The sequence below is a fragment of the Miscanthus floridulus genome, chromosome 11, assembly GCF_019320115.1.
Source record: "Miscanthus floridulus cultivar M001 chromosome 11, ASM1932011v1, whole genome shotgun sequence".
In the NCBI taxonomy this organism is placed as follows: Eukaryota; Viridiplantae; Streptophyta; class Magnoliopsida; order Poales; family Poaceae; genus Miscanthus; species Miscanthus floridulus.
The window spans coordinates 90,627,966-90,651,675 of NC_089590.1; the positions used below are offsets into that span (position 1 = coordinate 90,627,966).

The window sequence follows — 23,710 nt, forward strand, 5'->3', positions numbered from 1 at the left end:
AGAGTCCTCTCTTTCAAAAAAACCTCCAAAGGAGTATTCTACCCCTCCGTAGGCTCGGGGGCTACACCACCGGGTGTGCTCATGCACACCCGCTGGCAAGTTGAAAAAACCTCCGAAGGAGTATTCTACTCCTCCATAGGCTCAGAGGCTACACCCACCGGTGCACTCGCACGCACCTGTTGGTAAGTCGAAAGATCCCCCCAAATGATTCTACTCAAATCACCCAGGGGCTCGGGGGCTACTGTCTGGGACCAGTACTAGGGTACCCGAAGAATAGGAGTTGATACCCATCAACACTAATTCATCAGAGCGATCAAGAACGTGATTACATTTCCCAGTGGGCCCCGTCTCATCCAAACCACCAAGGTCGCAGGCTCCGTTTCGTCCGACCCTCGAGGGTTGGGAATGCCTCAGGCTGACTCTCGAGGGATGGCTCTATGTCGCCCGACGTCAGAGAGCTGGCTCTGCCTTGCCTGACCCCGAGGGTTGGCTCCACCTCGCTCGATGTCTGAAGGATGGCTCTACCTCACCCGATGTCTGAGGACTGGCTCTGCCTCACCCGACCCCCGAGGGTTGGCTCCACCTCGCCCGATGTCTGAATGATGGCTCAGCCTCACTCAACGTCTAAGGACTGGCTCCATCTCGCCCGATGTCTGAGGACTGGCTTCGCCTCGCCCAACCCCCGAGGGTTGGCTCTGCCTTGTCCGATGTTTGAGGGCTATCTCCACCTCACCCGACTCCCGAGGGGTGGCTCCACCTCGCCCAACATCTGCGCGTGACTCCTAACTAACGACGCGCGTAGAAATGGCAAGGCACTCAAGTCAACCACAATACCGAGGACCATACCCTGCACGCCTATAGAAAAGTACCATCAGGATATGACAAGACGGGCGCTTTAAGCCCTTCTAGGCATGTTAAAGCCCGAATAGTGTTATGGGCGCCACCATTTGTCCTTGGGAGCGGATCTAGATGGAAGCTCACGACAACCACTATAGTCTAGGAGGAAACTTGCATCACCTATAGTAACGGACGTGTGGTCACTGTGTCATCTACTCCCTATATGGCCATGGATCAGCACCCTGGTTCGCTGCGCCGCCCACTGGGGCGGGACGGGACAGGACAACTTGCTGACAACGCCAAGACATGACATCATCAGTGGACAGACACCCAACACGGCCCTATCAGGATCAGCGAACATGCACCCTGCGTGGAGCTATCCCTGGCACCGCCTGCCATGTCAGTGGGGCCCGCATAGAGGAAAAAGAAGACCCGACATCTTTGAAGGACCTCCTTTATCTTTGATTTTTCTTCTTTGTTCTCCCATCTATAATCTCTGCTCTCCCTTGGCCTATAAAAGGGAAAGCAGGGCACCCCACTAAGGGGATCGATTCAACACACTATGCATCACATCACACATAGCTGAGCAGCGACCAAGCTCTCAGCACCCATTCGACCTTTCCATCAGAGACTTGGGACCTTTCCCTGTCTCGCCCATTTGTAACCCCTACTATGAACTGTTCAGTGCTAATAACATGAGCAGCAGCCACGAACTGGACATAGGGACATTTTGCCTAAACCAGTATAAACATTGTGTCTTTTTAGCACACCATCTGGGTCAGACGCGTAATAACACAAATTTACTCGTTGGTGTTTACTCGAAACACCGACACAACTAGAATCAAAGTTGTACATCTTGATTAGAACAACAAATTTGTAGTTTATGAATTTTTCATTTGAAGCCATTTAGGGTCCTAAATATTTATTTTAAATCCTAAAAAGTGAATACTAGGGTAATAGATATGCTATATAGACATAAGTGACTTAGGGGTGGAGTGGTTAGAGGAGTTAAGGACAAAGGTCCTAGGTTCGAATCCCACCACCATTGCGTACCATGAAAAATAGCGTGGAGCTGGAGTTGGTGGGAGGGGCTTCCTAGGATTGAAACAAAAGTTTTTGCTATTTTTTGGGAGCTGGAGCTGGTAGGAGGGGCTTCCCAGGATTGAAACAATTTTTTTTTGCTATTTTTTGGGCCCGTTTTTAGGATTTTTGGAAATTTAAATCACCGTCGGCTGGTAACACGAACCGACTGTGATAAGCTAGTATCACCACCGGTTGCAAACCGCCTGTGATGAGAATGTCATCACCAACAACAGTTTACTGTCAAGGCCGAAAAGCGTTTGTGATGGGCTTTACGAACCACTTGTGATAAGCCTGAATATAGTAGTGGTTCTTATACTATCATAGGGATTTCTATTATTCATGGTTTGATTGACAGTATTATCAAAACATTGGACCAATGGAAAAGGAAAGTATATGTCTCTGCTAGGAGGTTGAACTTTACTAAATCATGCCCTAGCAACCTTCTAGCGTTTTTATGGGCTTCGACATGTTACATGTGGGTGCCAAGGGGCTCATGTGAGGAAGTTGGAGTCCATTAGGGATAAAATTTTTTTGTAGAAGGGATGAGGATGAATTCAAATAACACATGGAACTTATTTGTCCTTCTTGAGTATTGAAATCATAAATACATAAATCATGAACGATTTCGTTTTAGTCAAACTATTTTGGAAAATTGCTTGAGGGGTTGGAGAAACGTAAGGACTATTTGGATCAATTAGGACTAGTTACTTGTTGAGGTTAAAATCAACCCGAATGAGGTGGAGTTGACTATCTAGTCACTAACAACTAGTTGTAAACTTGACTAGCAAATTAGCCCATATATTTGTTTTTTATGAACAATCCTATTTATTTGTAGGATTTTTCTTATGATATTCAATAGGATGACAAGTTGGCAATGTAAAAAGTACAACGTTACCAACGTTTTCTTTCATGTTGAGATGGTTGATGATTCTTAAAGAGGAATATCAATAAAAATGAATAATGTTCTCGAGAAGATCATGAAAACACTAGAGGAACACTTTTCTGAAGCATTGATCAATGAGTCTGACAGTTATGGAATCTGAGCTGTAGTTTGCTGAGAGTGCTTTTTGTGGTATTCATCGTAAGCTATCAGCAAAGCTTATAACTTTTTACTGGCTCTCAAGAAAAGCAAAGTTTTTTTTTAAAAAAAGACCGCACAAAAGAAGTACATAGGTCACAAGCGTTACCATGGTGACCTTTTACACTAATCTTAAGATGTCTAGTATGTATCACCTTAAAATGCTATTATAGTCCTTATGAGAAAGAGGGTGATAAGCAAGAATTAAAAAAGTTAAAGGTTGAGTTGGATGGTAATGTTATGTACAATAAATTCCCAGATTATATGGACTCATACGTGCAATCCGCTTGCAAGGAGAGATTAAAAAATGTTCCAAGGTTTAAAAGTTTCATAGAAGCATTAATTTAAGTTGCACAATAATTCTATGCTTGTTTCTTTATCACTTTACTTTTGCATTTATTTTAGTGTCTATAAAAAGTTAAACCAATCTTGGGAGGTGTATGTTTCTTTAAGTAATAATTGTTAGTTTTAACATATTTGTGTAGGCTATGTCCTCCATGAACGGCTTCTCAATTTGTTTTACAACTCGTAACCTGACTATTTATAATTTTTTAGCTAAGCTTTATTAATGTTGGAACTAGCATTCCAAACAGTAGAGTACCGAGAGAGTAGAGGGGAGACAACTTGGTAATGAGTAGGGGGACACATTAGAGTTTGAGGGCACACAAGTGAGTGAGGGGGTGAGAGTCTCTTGTCCTCATGCTCTTGGCACTATATATATATGCAACGACAATTACAAATGGCCCCTTAATGGAGGAGTATTTCACAGGCTACTACACTAACTCCTATTAAGCGTGCATGATCTAATAGATACTCATACAAGAAGAGGCACAATACAACTCATACCTTGGTTGCGAGGATCGCCCTTTGTAACCTACACGTGTGGGCCTCACTAAAAAAATCCATCAAAAAACCCTGTAGAAAAAAGGGTATAAAGAAAGAGCACGCACACTTCTCTAGCTTATACATGTTCTAATTAACATGGCTTCTAGTTCCAAGTGCCTTGATCTTACAGATGACTTCATCTTTGGGCTTTGGTTCATTTCGCCGCTTCTATGATATGGTTTATCGGCTTCGCTTGGCGCGCAGGTCTTCACCTTGAGGACCTTCTCCTCTGGTATCCTCTCGGCACGTGGGTCTTCGATTCTGAGGCCTTTGTCTTCGGTATCTTCTCAGCACACGGGTCTTTTTCTCCGAGGCCTTCTCAGCGCAGAGGTCTTCGTCTCCGAGGCCTTGTCGGCGCGGAGGTCTTCGTCTCTGAGGCCTTGTCGGCGCCGGCCTAACGCCCTCATCCCTCGACAACTCATCTAGGGTTTAGGGTTTAGGCCTTCTATTTTATTTTCCTATATTACCTGGATATTTTTCCTTTTCATTATTTTCCTCATGTTTTGTTCAACCTTTTGTTAATTTATTTTATATCTATATTATTTATTTTTTATTTCTATATATTCATAGCATTTGTTTTTCATTTTCATTTTTCTTCTTCTTTATTTTACACTAATTATTTATTTTATATTTTTTCATTATGATGCTTTTCTTTTCTATTCCCTGTTTTCCATAATATACTCGTGATGTTTACTTAGTATACGCGTGATGTTTGAAGACGTATTTTGAAATGTTCATGTAGTACACATTTGTTCCATAATATGTTTTTTTTCTTTTACTTATCTTTTGACTATTATTTTTTATTCCACTCTTTCTTTTATATTTTGTTTTGTTTTCTCTGTTAAATACAATTTTTATATTCTATATGAGAGTTTTTTGAAGTTTATTTTGGTCTAGAACATTATTTGTGTGAGGATGGAATGCTTTTTCTTTTGACTTAAAAACGGTCTGATACAATTTAATAATATAAAATTTTATACCTTAGACAAAATATTTACCTCTTGTGTTCAATACACCCTACACACTATTTTTGCTACTATTTTCTTTACCTCTACTTATTTACTATTTCTCTTATTTTTCCATCCGGCACGCAGGGGTCCTCTAGCGGGAACGTCGTTTGTCCGCACGAGCTGGCTGCGGTGGCACGGACTACAACGCCGCCTGCCCACACGAGCTGGGCTGGGCTGCCACGGGGCGAGAACGTGGGAAAGTGGGCAGGGCGGGCGGGAATGCGCGAGCTGGGCTGGGCCGTAGGACGGAATCACGAGCTGGCGCGTGCGAAGCTTTCCTTCCTTTCTCCGCAGCAGAAAGCGCCGCAGCGAGAGAGCCAGCAGCGACAAGTCTGCAGTCGGCGCCGCGGCCGCGGCCGGGGCCCGGATGCCCTAACCCGCCAAACCGCTCAAAATCCAAAATCCAAAATTCCCCATCTCGCCTCGGCTAGGCGAATCCCCAAACCCAGCTTTTCGCCCATGGCGTCCTCCGTTCCCGTAGTCGACATCCTCGACGACGACGACGACGACAACGGCCTCGCCGTCGCCTCCCCTCCCTCCTGCAAGCGGTCCCTCGGATCCTCCGGAATCTCCTCCCGCGACTTCCTCGACGCGTTCTCGCCATCCCCGCCCCGGCACAAGCGGCCTCTGCCCGCGGCGGAGGGCCCCATCAACCTCGACGACACCCTGTCCCCGCCAAAGCGGCGGCGCTCCTCGGTCTCCATCGACCTCGACGACACCCCGTCACCGCCAAAGCGGCAGCTCTCCTCGGTGCCCATGGTGCCGGTTCTTGTGGTGGACGAGGACGTGGCGCCATCAGCCCCTGGTGATGTTGTTACCGACAGGCCCGATTCTATCTTTGACTGCGCCGCTTTCTCCGAGTCACCGGAGACGGTTGTGCCCAGTTCTGCCGGCCTCGGCAGTGTTGATGTTGAGACTCCGGGCTTCGCCTCCCCGCGCTCGGTTAGGCCACCTGCTGCCCCTGGCATGTCATCTGCTCCGCCGGCACAAAAAGGATCTGGTAAAGTGTCCTCCCTTATGGCTGCTTGCTCTTTATTTGAGTCATGACATGTGGAATCTACTACAATACTAATCTTGTTAAGTACACTGGTTTTGTTCACTTAAGATGGTTTCTTTTGTCTAATAGAATAGAGTTGTTTCTATTATGTTTCAGCTTACATTAAGTTAAGGTAATTAAAAAAAAGAATTGCGATGCAGCTCTAGATTTTGTGAATTATCTTTGTAACTTACCAGCAACTTCCATGTGATTTTGATGAAAAAAAACATCACTTTTTTTACCCCAATAACACTCGGTTCTAAACTCACCATGGTTTGCCTACAGTCTGCTAGTAATGACACTAGTTTCTATTTCGCAGGAGTTACTTCTCTGATATCACTTGATAGTGACGATGAGTCGGATGATGACATCATGAACAGGGAGCCTTCAATCAATTTGCCAAGCAATACGGTAAAGCCTGGCCTTGTGGTTGAATTCATTTGACAAAAAGGAAAACATGTATTGACTTATGCATTTCTGTTTATGGATGTATATGTCATATTTTGAACGCAATGTATTCTTGCATAAGTAGAAACATTATATGTTGTTCAAGAAAAAACAATGCTTCATTGCATAAATAAAGGCAAAACTTAGTAGTTGTGCATGCGCATGCCTAGTGCCTAGTGATTAAGATTAGATATATCAACACGCCTAATTGTAATCAAGTGACCACCATGTCTTTGTAGGAAGCGATGATGTGCCAGAAGGACGATGATGCCCAACATGTGCAAGCGAAGCAGAAAAGACAACCGGTGTGGCTTTTGTCAAGAGGGGACTCAAGTTTTAAAGACATGTAGTTTAATTGACGAGACATTCTTGCAAATTATGTAGGCAGGGAAGAAACTGACAAAGGAGGAGAAAGACAAACTGATGCAAGAAAGAAAACAAAAGCGACAGGTTCAGCAAGCGTTTCATAGAAGAATATGCTTATTCATGCATAAGATAGGTTATTAGAGCGCATATTGGTTATTTTGTAGGAAGATAAACTACGGAAGCAAGCTTTGAAAGATAAGCTAGCTAATAAGAAGAAAATGGAAAAAGCAATTCAGAAGTGGGAATCAGGAAAACTTGCTTTAGAATGTATTACTGTTGAGATTGACAACAGTGTTATCCAAAGGGGCTTCATTGGAGGTCTGTTTGAGTATGGTGAATTAAGTTGTGTCACAAAAAACCATGTATCGTCATTCGCTATTTCCATATTTTTTCACTACTAATATATCTGTGTCTTTTTAACAGGTCCTCTTCTTTCAAGTTTGACAGAGAATGGTCTTTCCTATGAACCTACTAAGAATAAAATTAGTGGTTCGATTTTATGGAAGTTGGATGTTCCTGATGATATTGCTCAGGCATTTTCCGATCTTAAAGATAGCTGTGATATGGTGCTACATGTTTCCTTTGTTCCTCTCTAACCTTTTAACATCGTATCTTCTTTTTTAAAGTAACCACATAATAATATATCCTAAAATCGTAGCGTGACATATCTTTCTACAGAACCAAAATCCATTGTCAGAAGTGAAATATGTTGCAATTGTGCTTGAAGCCGAGGAATTTTGTAATCTTATAAGCAACGGATTGTTCTTTGATCATGTCCAAAGAGTTCGTGATGGATACCCAGGATTCACCATTTGCTACATCATTAATAAATTGATGAACTACGTCAACAAATGGTAAGCTCTCTATAGTCTGAATTATATGTTTGACTGTTTCTAGTTTGGCCTTCAAAAAAAAAAAACATTTTAATCTTTGCATGTTGTGCTCACTGCCAAACTTTAACAAAACCTTCTGAACCTTTTTAAACAACATGTTGGCTAATTCGGTTCTTATCATTCAGTACTTATTTATTTTTGGACATGGGGGCGGGGGGGGGGGGGGGGGGGGGGGGGGTATGAATGCAAGATGTTTGATCAAAAGTAACCTTTGTATCTTCCCTATGCTTCGTCTTGGGCCTAGTCTTTCAAACCATAACCTAGTGAATTATGGTATCCCCTTTTCAACTGGAGTTTTTAGTATGAAATAGAAGGGATGGGAGAAAAGTTTACTTGCATTGCCATGTAATAAAGTGATGTTAGATAAGGTTCAGTGCCAGGTGAATGAGGACGCAAATTGATGGAAGAATGAAATGAGGGCACCATTTTTTCTTTTCTTAACGACAATGGGTGACAATTAGGTGGTCCCCAATAATATTCTAAATTTTTCATCTGATAACAAGATATGTTATGCCCTGAAGATATTAACTTGCTTATGGAGTTGATTGTTATTTATCTGTAAGAGCCTAAGCTCAATTAACCTTGGGAGTTGGGATATGGGTAAGGCTGCTGTTCACTGTGCATCACCTTGTGGGCTTTTTGGATTGTGAGGAATGTGCATGGTAACTTCTGTGTAGTAGAAAAAGTAACCAACTTTGACCATCTGAATCTGCTAAAATTAAAATGCCTTTTGTTGTCATGTCAGTGAGCAAAGTCAATACAAGAACCATTTAAATACTTGGAGACGTCCACCAGTGGAAGAGGTCTGTTTGCATTTCTTGCATTTTTTTTCATGATGAACTTTTATTATCCTGGGATGCGTTTCATCTATTCTTTGTATAGGTTTTATGCAAACTGGCAACACACTATATTAATGTTCACTCAAGGCAATGCATAGATGAAGCTGAAGTAGTAGAGCACCTTGTTGGCCTGACGTCTAGTCTTGCAAAATGCAAATTCAGGCAAGTTACATTTACTTAGACAAGTTCGGTAACTTTGTTGGTTTTTTCTAGTGAATCTAGAAATTTGTGATGCATTGTAGTTTTCCCCCCTATGCTTAACTGTTATGTATGGTCAACGTTTTGTGCTGTCAATGAGTCCATTGCTATCATGCTGTTTTGTTGGAACCTACATCGTAGTAGCAAAGATAAAAGTTGATGTTCTAATTGAAAACTTGTATTCCCTTTGATGCATGGAAATATTTGATGAGGTGGAACAGTAAAACCTCTGATATTTATCATTGGTGTAATGGAGTGACAAGTAAAAAATAGAAATCCATACGTGTTTACCAAGTTCTTTTAGTTCAGCAGGCATGTGCATATTTCTTTTAGATGGATGTACCACTAATCCTTTTAAATGATACGATAGGTTAAATCCTTGACATGTAGTTTATTCTGGCAATGTGATCTGGATATGCATTTAGTGCAGGTCTGCAGTTCTATTTGCTGCCAGGAGCATTTCCATGTTTGATTAATTTCCTCTCGGATTTTTTTTTTTGCAGGAAACCAATAACATGGTTATCTGTGCATGCTAATGGTGCAATTATCCCTAAAAGTTTTGTTCATAAAAACCTGGCGAAGAACGACACCTGGTATGTTGTGCAGAAGTAAATAGCGAACCAGATCTCCATTGACTGTCGTCTGTTTTGCTAACCACCACCACCACCACCTCACCGCCCACCCCCACCCTCAGCATGCACTATAGTCTACAATCAGTACTTCAATACTATCCCTTTTGCTGTTTTGCATGATGTTAGGTACAATTTTATCTGATTTGTAATGGAACAAAATCTAGTCACTCATTCATCTACTGATGAGATTTCTCATATGCAGTGTCTAGCTTAACCTTTCTACTAGGTTCCTGAATTCTTTTTGCTTAGTAGTAGTATTCTGATTTGTCCTTTGAACTAAGCCAATTGAAATAGTAAGCTTACCTTGAAATAAATAACTGAGATTTAGTTTCTAGTTCATTATTTTCTTCAGTTCTGTTTACAATAGTTTCATGTAGATGAACACCATCTATTTGGCTATCATGGTCATGAACCATTGTACATGTGTTATATCTGACAGGTTAAAAGCTTTAATCGCGATCCCTGACATCCAGCCAAGATATGCTATTGCAATCTGGAAGAAGTATCCCTGTATGAGATCCCTTCTAAATGAATATATGGATGCCAGTAAAACCGTGAGTGCCGTCCCTGGGTTCATATAAGATCAAAAAAGTTAGGAACTATGCCCTTTTGTGCTGTTAACTTGTCCCTGAAACAGGTTGCCGAGAAGGAACGTCTGCTTAGCGACTTGAAGTGGGAAGATCGCCTGGGTGATGAATGCAAAAGGTTGGGTGACAAATGCTCTAGAAGGGTGTACAGAATGCTCATGGCACAAAACGGAGGCTTGGATACAGATGACCCCGAAGCTGGCGGTAGAGCTTAGTGCTTGTATGCATGCCCTCTTGATGACCGGTTTGTGTACATATCGTCCTTTTGATCATGCTTGTACTTACTGATGCACTGTCAGGGTGAAAGAGTCGCATTAGCTCGTGCGATCTTTGGTGCCCAAAGCATGACCTGCAACTGCAATGCTACACGATGGCACATGCTGTATGTTTTGTTTATTAGCTAGCTTTGAAAAGCATTTGGTCGAATGCTAGGATGGATGGTAAGGCATGTGTATCCTATTCGCTGTGCTTTAGGTTACTATTGCCTTTTGAGAGCCTATAAGATATTAGTACTTCAGAAAAGCACAAGGAAATGTTTGGTATTGCAATCTACATGTGTCTTTATATCATATATATATATGGGGCCCTTCATTCATCGACCAGTGCTGCATTTGTCCGTGTCGGCAGTGTCACATAAAGTACCTTCTGGTGCTGCCGTGCATTGTACGATTACCCGCATTGATCCAGTGAAAGATGCCTTCGCCCCTTTGTGGAGTACAGCTCCCAGTAAACTGTCCATTGCGCTGCTAATTTTGCTATTTTGCAGTAATAAGTTTGTTCGTCCGAAATATGCTGTGGAATCCGTCTGATACTTGGGAGCTAGGTACATTGCTGGCTTGCTGCTGTTGTTAACTCTCCAGAGTCCAGAGATTAATTACTCTGTATGTACCCTTGTTCCTGTTTCCAAATATGGTTTTATGCTCGAGCTCACGATCCATCTGATGCAGGCTTGCCGTCCTCGCAGACGATTGAAGAAGAGAGGAGACTTTGCTGGGACGCCAGGGGTGCCTGGGCAGCATTTCTTGGGACAGGCATCGTTTTCGCTGTAGGGCAAGCCGGAGATTGCGATGCGTTGATCGGGCGCAGGGAGTACTGATGGTTCCCGGGCCACCAAAAAGCTAACGAAGCGTGATTCCGCTATACACGCAGAGGCCGAATGAACCGTCCGAATCCAAAGGAGTGGAAAAATGTTTTAAAGGAACGCCAAAAGGGGAGGAGATAGGATGGAATTGATGCATGAGCAGGCATCGCAGAAAACCGATCGTGAAATCCCGATGTCTTGGCCCGAATCTCTCTTGGATTTGTGCGTAGTTTTGGACCAACAAATGCATGCCTCCTACAGTCCTACTTCATCCAAGCGGTGGTCACCGCAATGACAAGAGAGAATACCTCTCTCTTGACTTCTTTGCCGGTGCCTTGCATCCGAAGCCGGCAGGTGCATTCACCTGCCGGACTGCATTGCTGGGTTGCACCCGTGTCGCCAGGATTTTTTTTTAATTTTAATATTTTTTTAAAACTAATTTTAAATCTAAAGTTTTCTTTTAAACTAACACTTTTGGCCGTGCCTATTGCCTTGGCGCGGCCAAATGCCTGTACCGCGCCATACATGGTGGCGCGGCAGAGGGCTGACGTAGCGGCGATCGGAATCGCTGACCGCTGACGGGTAGGGCTTGCCGCGCCACCGATCTTGGTGCCTCGTGCTTGGAACTCCGCCACTCTCCGTGGCCACGCGCCCATCCACCTATTGCGGCCACTACCGAGGCCTGTGCCGTCAATGAACTTCACACCGGCGACCACCCCGTCACTCCATGGCATCGAACTCTACGCCGGCGTCGAGCTCCGTGTTGACGAGCCTTTTGCAACCGGATGTTTCACGCGTTTCAGATGTATGTTTCATGTGTTTTCCCTTTCAACGGCCGCCCATATTAACCACCGTAACGACTGGTCTTCAGTTTCCCCTTACACGCCTCTCACATTAATTATAGGTGAATCAATCGATTACAAGCACTCGTGGACTCGTGGTGTTGCTCCTTAACAACTCATATGATATATACGTACGCACTCATCGTGGAAGTTCATCAGATGCTTTCGACTTCTGGCCTCCTCCTCCCTGTCTATCTTTTCAGCACCATAGAATAGATAGAAATGCAACTATAAAGCTACGATCCTCAATTGTTATTCGGTGCTCATCTGTTGTGTAGTATATTGGGACACCGGGAAAGCTAATCATGACGGCAGTGCTGCCGCGACGCATAGAAACGAATATGAAGCAAATAAATGAGGTCCGTGCGCAAGTTGACCACATAACATTTTCATTGTTTGACATAAGTTTGACATAACATAACCAAATAACCCCGCAAGTTTCGGACGCCAATATTCGTTTGACCTAACAAACTAAGACCTAGGAGTGTAAGGATCCTTCGGACGCCTCTGTCTCTTCGGATTTGTTGGCAACACATTGGGAGTGTAGCCAACGTCGGTATGGTCGCGTCGACGGTGCGTACGGCTCGTACCCTGCAAGTATATGATACGCACGATTACTTATAATTATTTATGATCGTTAGTTCATGAAGCATACGATTTAAAGAAACTACCTTTGTTAGTACCTGTGAGGCTCATTGGGTACCAAACGGGGCACCACCTAGCTGAGACATGCCGATCTCGTCCTGCGTCCAATCGTCCCACTGGTCGTGCTGTCTGCGGAAGGCCGGGGGGTCGTCCTCGTCGTCCTCAGTTGCAGGGTCCTTCCTAACGCTATGATATGGTGGTGTACGCACCGCGGAAGTGGCACATGTCATCTGCTGAAAAGAGCCGGCTGGTGTCCTCAAAGAGGCTGAAGATATGCCACCCGACCGCACCGGGAGTGGCGGTTCCTCATAAGGAGTGTTCATGTAGCTCAGTTTTTGAGCTAGCTTCCTGCAGCTCTTCTTCACCTTCTACATAAGTAGACGTTAAAGTTAGTGCATTTCCCAAACGCATATACACTGAACAAACATTTTCGGAACGGACAAGTTTATGTTTACCTCCACAAAAGCCGCGAGAACGCCTGGCCTCAGCCCTCTAGATTCGTGAAACCGAAACGCTGCTTCGTTGGACAGCCTTGACAATTGTGTCGTCTGGGTACAGAAACGCGGTTGGACAGTTTTAGTACACATACTTAATACCGAAAGGATAACAAATTGTACCATTCAAGTATCTTACCATGTATCTTTAAAGCGGGGCTCTCGGTAGCTGTGTATCCTCCCTAGTGGTAACGTCGTACACATCTTCGATGACATCTTCCTCCGAGTCCTCGTCAATCGCCTCCGCAGTGTACGGGGGCTTGATATGTGTCCTCGTAGACCTATGAAGCCACCGCAGGTACTCGTCGAAGGTGTGCTGGTCGTGTGGAGGACCCGCATGGACCAGATGTCGTACCCTGTTCTGCCACAAATGGATGTTGCGTTGTGTGTCACGCGCCAATCCTTGATCTTGTACCTCTTCCTGCGGTCATACCTGCAACAAAACGATATTAGTTGTACCACACACCTCTGAATTGTAGCTTTGTTATTAATCGATAACACACCCGTGCAATGCTTGGTTGGTGGAGTAAAACGGTGGTGGGCAGCCTGTTATTCTTCCAAACTGTCTGCAGACCCTGATGGGTAAGTGAATCTCGACCACATGAAAGAAAATAAGAGGGACGTTGCAGCGATACTCGTCTGACTCGTCCCTAGTGACAGGACTGAGATAGTACTAGAGCTCCAGAGCATCCCAAGGACACCAATGCACCTGAAATTTCATAATTGAGTTAGGTTGTGATATAGTGTACATCGAACAAGACACAAGTATGATAGTAAAGAGAGCGTAACCTGGTGCTGTGTCAGGACGTCGAGACCATCCGTGTACTCCCTGTACTTGCGCCTCGCATTCCCTCTAACTAACTCAGCTTCTGTCCAGATATACAGAGCTGTAGGGAGTGTATCCTGTCCGTTCTATTGCTGCATTGAACACAGTAATGAATTAGCCATTAATAATCTCATTATATGTAACTGCGTCGAAGAATATAGTGAACCGAAGTACTTACAGGTAAACCATTATTAAGGGGCCTCCCAATGGGCCATCGTTCCCAACACCAAACCTGGAGTAGGTAGGAGCAACCCCCAAGATTCGCATATCCTGAGGTGCGACGGCAGGCAACGCATAGCTGTCGATATGCCCATGCTAGGACTACGCTGCCCCAGCTATACGCCGCTATGTTCTCCCACGATTGGCATAGTATGTCAAGGAAGATACAGCTGATGGTGTTGCTCGAGGCATCTGGGAAGAGGAAAGCACCAAGAAAGTGTCAGAGCCACACTCGAGCGAAGCTGTCGATCAAAGCCTCCTCATCCTGTGGGTCCAAGTAATCAAAGCGCTCTATGATCCAGGACGACGAAACACCGAAACTTTTCCTGAAATTGACCAAAGAAAATGAGACCCGATGGCTATAGGAAAACAATGCAAGTATTAAATAGGCTTGAATTACTCACTTATTTTTCTTGGAAGCCTCGTCGTTCGGTGGAAGAAAGTCAGTAAACTGAGCCACCAGCTCCCTCCGGTGATCGTTGTCAACTATCCCTGTCACTGGAAGTCCCCCCAATCAAAGGCCAAAAATAGCCTTCACGTCCAGCATGGTCAATGTCATCTCGCCACAAGGTAGGTGGAACGTGTAGGTCTCAGGCCTCTACCTGTTATAAGAATAGAACGACTGTTAGTTGCCTCAAATTTGTTACAAAAAAGTTTATGTACAAAGAATACACTCGCACCTGTCTACAGCTGCAGTAAGTAGTGCTGGGTCAAGGGGCGGAAGACCGTGATTGACAACATGGACAAGCTCGAGGAAGCCGGCACGCCGTATGTATGGCGCGTAACGCTCGTCCCACCGGTGTGCCCTGGTGTGCGTGCGGGGCCTCAAAGGAGACAAGATCACCTCTGCGTCGTTGTCATTCAAGATGTGTGCTCGGTGCTAGTCGTCGTACTCCACCCCGAGAATGGGGTACAACGGGTGCTGTGTGGAGGGGCGATCCTGTTACAAATTGATAAACAAAGCGTTAGAGTATTCAAATTAATAAAATTCAAATTAACACTACGTAGCATTGCAAAATTTGAACTACTTGTTATGCAAATGAAAGTACATGTATATATTCAAAGTAAAATTAACAGACATATCACGCGCTAGTAACATAAACAACTTCACTAAGAATATAAGCATTTGATGAAACTTCATGAAGTCATCAAAATCGATGTATCACGCACTAGTAAGTACCGACATTTGTAAACTAGTATCTATACCCAAAATCCCTAACTAAATAACTAACTATAAACTAAATAATAAATACCTAATCAATCCCTAAACCCAAAATCCTAACCTCAAACCTAAAAACTACCTACGTAAATCACAAACAAATTCACTAACATAACTATCCTAAATCACTAACTATCATAAATCAATAACAATACTATATTACTAATTATCCTATATTCACTAACCTAACTATCGTAAAACCCTAACGATCATATATTACTAATTATCCAAAAACAATAATAATCAAAATAACATGAAATCATACCCTAGGAGCGGGCGGCCTTGACGCGCCGGTGTTCGTGGCGCGGCCGCGTGCGGGAGCTGGCGGCGGGCGGGTGGGCAGGGGGCTCGCTCGTGATATTTATTCGGCTCTGCCGCGTCACGGATCAGGGCGTGGCAGTGCCGCGCTAAGATCGGTGGCGCGGCAGGCCCTATCCTGTCAGCGGTCAATGATTCCGGTCGCCGCCACGTCAGCCCTCTACCGCGCCACCATGCATGGCGCGACACAGGCATTTGGCCGCGCCTATTGCCCTGGCGCGGCCATAAGTGTTAGTTTTAAAAAAACCGACCGTATTATATTTAAAATTAGTTTTCAAAAAGTGTTAAAATTAAAAAAAAATATCGCCGAGGCCTGGAGCTGCCAAATTCATTCATGTTCCGGTCTACTATATGCGTAATGATATTCAGCCTGTTTGCTGATTGATTTATGGACTAATAAGTCTGATTGATACTAATTGTCGATGTTTTACCACCGATAGCCTGCCACGGGGGTACCCGGGGCAGTATGTTCGGGCTTCGGCGTATGCCGAACTCGATGGTTAACGCAAGACACAGTCGATTTATTCTGGTTCAGGCCCTCGATCGTAGATCGAGTAATAACCTTACGTCCAGTCGGCCTTAGCCTTTGCGTTGGATTGATTGTCAAGGGTTGTGTCGTACAATTGTTGTCTATGTGTGTGTTCCCTGATCTAGGGACCCCTGCCCTCCTTTATATAGTTCAGGAGAGGCGGGAGTCCTAGTCGGTTACAAAGTAGAGATCCTAGTAGGATTACGTGTAACTAGTCCTAATAGGATTACATGTAGGAAATCCTAGTTGGACTAGGTCTTCTTTTCTCTTCTCCGTGGGGAACCTTATGGGTCCCGCATCGACAAGCCCCCGAGCATTTCATGATTGAGCTTCAAGGGCCGGGTTGTTTGTAGACTTGTTCCGGGTTCTTTCTTGAAGTGAAATCTTGAGATGGTCTTCTTCGTCTTTTCTCCAGCTGATGTGCACTTTTGAATAAAAGTGCACTCAGTGAGTGTAGCCCCCGAACCTCTTGCTTGTTGGGACAAGAAGCCAGAGGGTCCCTTTAGTCTTCTTGGTTGCTCTGAGTTCTTTTTGGGTGGGTGCAATTTTTCGTAAAAATTGCACTCACTGAGTGTAGCCCCCGAGCCTCTTGCTTTTGCTTGCAAAAGTTGGAGGGTCCAGATTCTTGTCTTCAAAAAATTTTTGGGGGTTATGTATCCCGCAGCCCCCGAGCCTTCTCCGAGTACTTTTCTTTAGAATAGAAGTCGGATGAAGGGTCTTGATGTGTTGTCTTTGTTGTAGTCTTGAGTACTTGAGCCCCCGAGCTTAGTGTTTGACTAAGCCGTGATGCTCTTCCGAGTTGTTTTTATTCATCCAGGTCATTTCTAGACTTCTCTGGCTCTTGATGTACCTCTTCCAGGTTGTTTGCACTTCGTCTAGGTTCTTTCTGAACTTGTATGTACCTCATCCGGGTTGTTTTCTGATCAATCCAAGTTCTTTTTTGTCTTGATTTCTGTTCTCAACTTATCTGGGTTGTTTTTCTTCAATCCGGGTTCTTTTTTTTTTTTTTTTTTTTGAGCGTATATCCGTGTTGTTTTGTTCAGGAAGGAATCGGATGCGAGGTGTTGGCGTATTCTTTTGATAGTCTGCTGTTGTCAGATGTAGTTGTGTGGTGGTGGTTGAGTGTAAATGCCTTTTGTTCACGGGTTGTACTGTGCTGGTATATTCTTCCGAATATGCCCGTCTTCGAGTACTGTTTCTTCTCGCCTGAGTCATCCATTATTGAGTCCTGTCCTTTCACTGTGTCCTCTGTTGGGTTTATTTCGTTGGTACCCTTGGTCCATGTGCGCCGATCCTTTGGCCTATAAGTACTGTCCCGGAGTGCTTGCTTGCATCCATTGGCCATTCTGTTGAAAACTTCTTGGTTGTGAACATGGTAGTTTGTGAAGTAGAGCAGCCCCCGGGCGTATTTTGTAGTTCCTGTGTGTCTTGTCGTAGCTGGAGGAAGTCTTGTGATAGGGATTAGAGGTAGGCTAATCCCGCGACAGCATTGTGCCAGGATGTACGTGGTGGTAGTTGGAGGAAGTCTTGTGATGTGGGCTTTGTTCCTTCATCCGGCAGTTCTGGGTTGATCCTCGTCGCCTGTCTTGAGACCGTCCGGTGCAGATCAACACCATATCCAGCATCACATCGGTCTTGGGTAGACAGATGCCCGCCGGCCTTCTCTGCTCCATGTTGCCCTGCCGTGCTGCCGATTTCCGCCTTGGATGCACTGCGTTCGTCCTTTGAAGAAAACAGTGTAGCTGATGGCGGTTTGTCCTTCCGAGTAGCAATTTGGGACACGTAGTCGTTCCAGAGCTTAGTCGTGCCCGTGTTCCTCTTTGCTACTTTGCTTTTCGTGGTGCCGAGTTCGTCGGGTCTTGTAAGGTTTGTAATCTTCTATTTTTGAAGTCGCTTGTAATGTAACGAATCTTGTCTTCTTAGTTGTCTTTGACCTTTCTGTTGTGATCCCTGTCGTTCATGAGGCTATCGAGTTAGCCCTTTCTTTCTTCTCGGTTCGACGAGTTGTTCTTGTAGTTATCTGATAATCCTGCTGTGGTGTTGTGCGGATAAGTCTGAAATCTGCCCGTTGGTTTGTACCGTTGTGTGGATTCGTGCCCTCCATCATTTTAGCTGCGTCGGTAAATGGACCGTTGCGTTTCCACGCTGCGCTTTAACGGGCCTTATGGGCCATTTGTATCGTTGAGAAATCTATTTAAAGACCCTTTTATCTTCCTTTCCCTTGTCATCTAGCTCTTGCTTTTAAACCCTAGTTCTCAGAAACCCGCCGCCGTCATTGTCGTCATTGCCCGAGCGCCATTATTTTAGCTTCGTCCTCCTTAGCGCCTTCTTTGCTTCCGCCAGTTCATGGGAAAGAAGAAGACCGCAAGCAAGTCTCAGGCGACCTTCGTGGACGAGGAGTCATCCCTGTCTTTGATTGAAAACCTGGAGTTCGTGGCCATGAGGGCGGCTCAGAAGGTTTGGCCTGTTCCGACGACCGGCGAAGACCAGCTACGCGAGCTTGTTAGTGATGGCTTGATCCAAAGCAAAGTCATCGCTGAATGGAGAGTTCCGGGCGAGCATCGGGTTCCGGCTCCGGGTCCTGGTGAGATTGTCCTTTTCGTTTCTTTTGTCCGCGCCGGACTTTGTCTTCCTGCTTCCGCCTTCCTTCATCAGTTTCTTGGCTATTTCGGGGTTAGTCTGAACCATCTAACCCCCAATGCTGTTCTCCATCTTTCCGTTTTTGTTCATCTTTGTGAAGCCTTCCTTGGGATCCCTCCTTCTCTCTCTCTTTTTCGCTTTTTCTTTCGCCTAAAACCTCAACCCCGCCGTGAGGAAACCAGTGCCCTCGGCGGTTGCGGGATTCAGTTTCGCCAGGGTCTTAAAATCAAGTTTTTTGATTACGACTTGGTCGATTCTGTCAAAGATTGGCGTGCCGAGTGGTTTTACGCCACCAATTTGATCCCTTCTCTTGTCGTTCACTCCGGATCTGGTCCCGTGGTTAATGACCGATGGGACAAGAAGCTTGAGTCACCTGCTGAGATTCAAGCGATCCAGCCACTCCTTGATAGAATTAGCATGCTGAAACAGCAAGGTTTGACCGGCTTTGGTATTGTTTCAAGTTTCCTTCGTCGCCGGGTTCAGCCCTTGAAAGAGCGAGAACATCTCGGCTTTGAGTATTCTGGGGCCGAGGATCCTTCGCGCATGGTCCCAGCTCTTGAGCTGACCGGTGAGGAGGTACTCGAGCGCCTTCAGAAGATGTTGAAAGGAGTGAGCGTCATTCCTCCTGCCGTCCCTGAGTACTCGGCCAACAACCCGCCCCCGGCTGTGAGTTGCCTATTCTCCTTTTTCTTTTTATTTGAGTTCTTTAAGTACTCTTTCTGCGTCCGTTCTTGCTTAGTTTTTCCTTGTCTTGGTGTTTTGTCTTTTTTCGTAGGTGCTTGGGCGGAACTTTGTTGATCCGATCCCCCTTGATGTTCTCCCTGCTGTGGCGGAGGCTGGGGATCGTTCAGCCGGTACTTCTGCAATTAGTAAGTCTCAAACTTTTACAGCCCTTCCTGGGGTCTCTTTCAGATTTGATGATGTATATGAAGAGTATGTTCCTCGTCTAGTCCCTCGCGGTCCTCGCAGTGTCCCGAAGAGGGGGCGAATGGACGGGTCCTCATCTGGCTTGCCTGTCTCCAAGAAGCCTCGCAAACCAAGTACTCCCTCAGGTACTCCAGTTGTTGCTAGCATGCTCTTAGGTGAGCACATTTAGTATTCCTTGTTCTTTTATTTTCATGTTTCTCTCTTGAACCGAGTACTTTTCATCTCTTTTTCAGCGGGTGCTCTGGTTTCGCTGGCTGAGGAAGAAGAGGATGATGAAGTTCCTCTCATCATGCGGCGGTGAGTCGTTTTTCATATTCTTGTCGGCTTGAATTTTTCCTCTTTGTTTTTAATTTTAGTCTTGAACTTTTTGAAGTAATCGGAGGTCAGGCGTGAGTTCTTCCGAGGCTCTCGCGCCGACCTCTTCCGAAGCTCCGGGGTCGAGTTCTTTGGTTGCTTCTGCCCCGAGCTGTACTGCTCCTTCGGTGCGGATTTCTTCCACCGCTCCAGCTCCGACTTCTTCCGCGGCTCCGCTGTCGGCTGTCCCGCTCCCGTCGCTGGGCGGCGGGGACGTCTTCGCCGTCGTGGTTCCCCCTGCGAGGCCTTCTCTTGGCTTCGCAAAGAAAAAAGTAGTCGGGTGAGTAGATTCTTGCTTCATCTTTTTGGCTTTTATCTTCCTCCCTCTGGTTCTTATTGGTGTTTCCTTTTATCACTTTTCAGTGCTTCGTCTTCTCTAATTTCTTCATCGACTTCTTCTCCGCCTCCCGTCATGCCAACGAGTTCTGAGCTTCGAGACTCGCAACATTCTGTTGATGAAGTCGCGGCGGGGGCTTCAGAGCTACCTGGCGGAGTCGCGGATTTGGTCGCTCCGGAGGTAACTGTGGCCGTCGCGCCGGGTTCTTCTGGGGGTTTAGCTCCGGCTTCCCTGGAGGTTGCTCTGGTCGCTCCTGCTTCACCCCAGCCGGCTTCTTTTTCCCCTTCTCTTGCTTCCGGCGGTCCTTCGATTTCTGGTGACGTGGTGCAACAGTTTGATGCCACTCATCGGTTATCGGAGCTGACCGCAGCCTGGGGGAGCTTGTCGACCCTTGCGTCTTCTTTTGGTGAGAAACTTCAGGTAGGTTTTATTGCTATTTCTTTTTGCGTGTTTGTTTCTCTTTTACCCTTACGTCTTGTCTCTCTTTGCCTCTTTTTTGCTCAGTCTTTCTCTCGCGATCATTCTGGCTTCTTCTTCTCATCTGAGAATGAGAGGAAGCTGTCTTCGGAGGTGGACGCTCTGAAAGCCGATCTTGACCTCCTCCGGGCTGAGTTGGAGACGGAGCGTCAAGTGCATCAGAAAGAGGAGAAAACCCTTCGCGCCCGGGTAGTGGAGACGGAGAAGCAGAGAGATGCTGCAGTGGAGTCTGCGAAGAATGAATGCAAAGGTGCCGTGGGTTCTGCCTGTTTCTTCTTGTATTTTGACTTGTTTTCCTGCTGACTTGTTCTTGGGTGTCTTGCCTAGCTCTCCGAGTTGAGAAGCAGAAGCTCTCGGAGGGTATTGAAGAAATGAAAGCTCTTGTCCGTTCTAGTCACAATAAAGCTGAGGAGGTAATAACTCATGCTGAGGAAGAACTTGCCCTTGCTAGGTTGATTAGGCGCGGAGCTGACAGAGATCTTGTGCAGGCCCAAAAAACTATTGAAAACTTGTCCGGGAAGCTGGCGACGGCTACTGAGAATTGGAATGCTTTGTGGAAATCTTTTCGTTCAGTAGCCGATGTCCTTCGGACTCCGGCGGATGACGGGCAATCTTGGGCGCAGTTCATTCCCCGGATTCCGACTCGTTTCCAAGAGTTCGCGAAGAGGTGTGCCCAAGTTTGTACCAAGAATGTGCTGGCCCAGGTCCGGGTCCTTGCTCCAGAGGCGCCCCTCTCCAAGATAGCGGAAGAAGCTGAAAGCCAAGAATATCTCGACGCCGTTGAAAAAATGGAGCCTGAGGTCGAAGATCTAGCCAGTAGAGTTGTAGATAGTCTAAGTATTGATATTTCTTTTTCTGATGACAATGCCTGACTCAATTGAGCGTTCTCTTGTAATATTGTACTCCTTTTTAAATGAAGATTCTTTATTTTGTTGATGTATTCTTTGCCTGGGTGCGGTTGAAGTTATTTGACTTGCTGAGTACTTTGTCCTGTTCCTGTCTCTGCTCCGTAAAATAACTCTGCGCGTTATTCTGACGAAGCCTCTCGACTTGTCGAGTACTTTTCTTTTCTTTCTCCCTTGTGATCCGTCGAGTGCTTTGCATTAACAACCTTTTGCCTGCGCTATGTGAAATGACTCGGTATAGAATGCTGCCTTGATAAACTTTGGCATCCGAGTGCTTTCTTGAGTGGCACTCGTTCTTTTCCTATCTGGACGTAGCCCCCGAGCCTCTTGCTTTTCGGAACGAAGTGCTGGAGGGTCTTTTAAATTTCGGCCGACTTGTTTCGGTTGTTAGCTTTTAGCTACCCTCATCGGCGGGCTCAAGCATCTTTTCAGCTATTTTGTACCCGGCCGGGACGCTCAGGCATGTTTTCAGTCATTTTGCTTTTTGTTTCGGGTGTTAGCTTTTAGCTACCCTCATCGGCGGGCTCAAGCATCTTTTCAGCTATTTTGCTCTCGGCCGGAATGCTCAGGCATGTTTTCAGCCATTTTGCTTTTTGTTTCGGGTGTTAGCTTTTAGCTACCCTCATCGGCGAGCTCAAGCATCTTTTCAGCTATTTTGCTCTCGGCCGGGACGCTCAGGCATGTTTTCAGCCATTTTGCTTTTTGTTTCGGGTGTTAGCTTTTAGCTACCCTCATCGGCGGGCTCAAGCATCTTTTCAGCTATTTTGCTCTCGGCCGGAATGCTCAGGCATGTTTTCAGCCATTTTGCTTTTTGTTTCGGGTGTTAGCTTTTAGCTACCCTCATCGGCGGGCTCAAGCATCTTTTCAGCTATTTTGCTCTCGGCCGGAATGCTCAGGCATGTTTTCAGCCATTTTGCTTTTTGTTTCGTGAAAACAACTCGTTGGAAGTCATGACACGGCATGCTGTGGATGAATATTATCTTTATTGATCATGAGTATAAACTAATACATATGTTTTTGAAGAGTATTGTCTTTCGTTGGTTGTGAACGTAGGTCCCTTGCGGCTTGCATGTCTGTTTTTCCTGAGTTGTTTTTACGCATGGAATCTTCTTAGCTGGCTGATGTGCCATGTATTGCTGACTTCTTTTCCATCTTCGGTCATTAACTTGTATGTGCCGGGTCCAGTGACTTTTGTGACAATGAACGGGCCTTCCCAAGGACTGAGTAGCTTATGTCGTCCATCAGTCTTTTGTATCCTTCTTAGCACTAAGTCTCCACCTTGTAGTGATCGAGATTGGGTATTCTTGTTGTAGTGCCGTCTTAAACCTTGTAGGTATCTAGCTGTTTGGAGGGTAGCGTTTATTCTGACTTCTTCTGAGCTGTCGAGTTCTAATCTTCTTGTGTGTTCTGCTTCTCCTTCATCATATTGTTCTATTTTCGGGGATGTCCAGATCAAGTCGGCGGGTAGTACGGCCTCTGACCCGTAAACTAGGAAGAAAGGTGAGTGGCCTGTTGCTCTGCTTATTTGAGTTCGTAGCCCCCACACTACTTTCGGTAGTTCTTCAATCCATTTGGACCCATAGTCCACTAGTTCTTCGTATAACCTTGGTTTTAATCCGGCTAGTATGAGTCCATTAGCTCTTTCTACTTGTCCGTTGGCTTCTGGATGTGCAACGGACGCGTAGTCTATACTGAAACCACAGTCTTGAGCCCAGCTTTTGAATTCTGTAGCTGTGAAGGGTGAGCCTAGGTCTGTGATGATTCGATTTGGCATGCCGAAGCGGTGCATAATGTCTTGGATGAACTCGACTGCTTTGGTTGCGCTGTATTTCGCGAGTGGTTTGTATTCAATCCACTTGGTAAACTTGTCAATTGCCACAAAGATGTACTCGAAGCCGCCTTTTGCTTTTTTCAGGGGTCCTACTTGGTCTAGCCCTCAGCAGGAAAAAGGCCAAGCGGGTGGAATGCAGATAAGATTGTGAGCTGGTACATGGGCTTGTCTTGCA

At 45.5% G+C, this 23,710-nt stretch overlaps 1 protein-coding gene and 1 long non-coding RNA gene across 2 annotated transcripts; both read left to right on the plus strand.

The window, feature by feature from the left end:
• The first annotated feature begins 5,238 nt into the window (after nucleotides 1–5,238).
• Nucleotides 5,239–10,435, plus strand: LOC136493883 (crossover junction endonuclease EME1-like). Its single transcript, XM_066490007.1, has 12 exons — nucleotides 5,239–5,893; nucleotides 6,249–6,340; nucleotides 6,616–6,681; nucleotides 6,761–6,826; nucleotides 6,907–7,060; nucleotides 7,166–7,308; nucleotides 7,421–7,596; nucleotides 8,381–8,438; nucleotides 8,518–8,636; nucleotides 9,176–9,265; nucleotides 9,744–9,858; nucleotides 9,942–10,435. Exons 1-12 carry the CDS (start codon nucleotides 5,353–5,355, stop codon nucleotides 10,104–10,106), a joined length of 1,785 nt encoding a protein of 594 aa, XP_066346104.1. The 5' UTR covers nucleotides 5,239–5,352; the 3' UTR covers nucleotides 10,107–10,435.
• A 9,025-nt stretch (nucleotides 10,436–19,460) lies between these two features.
• LOC136493745 (uncharacterized) lies at nucleotides 19,461–19,929 on the plus strand. The gene is made up of 3 exons (XR_010768427.1): nucleotides 19,461–19,573; nucleotides 19,655–19,756; nucleotides 19,865–19,929. It is a non-coding gene; the product is annotated as an uncharacterized lncRNA (long non-coding RNA).
• The last annotated feature ends 3,781 nt before the right edge of the window (nucleotides 19,930–23,710 follow it).

Excerpts from the sequence above, each read along its gene's own strand:
- LOC136493883 (XM_066490007.1), top strand. The coding sequence starts at position 5,353 with ATGGCGTCCTCCGTTCCCGTAGTCGACATCCTCGACGACGACGACGAC. Across the intron at positions 7,309-7,420 it reads TTAAAGATAGCTGTGATATG|AACCAAAATCCATTGTCAGA; the intron begins GTGCTACATGTT and ends ATCTTTCTACAG. Across the intron at positions 9,266-9,743 it reads CTGGCGAAGAACGACACCTG|GTTAAAAGCTTTAATCGCGA; the intron begins GTATGTTGTGCA and ends TATATCTGACAG.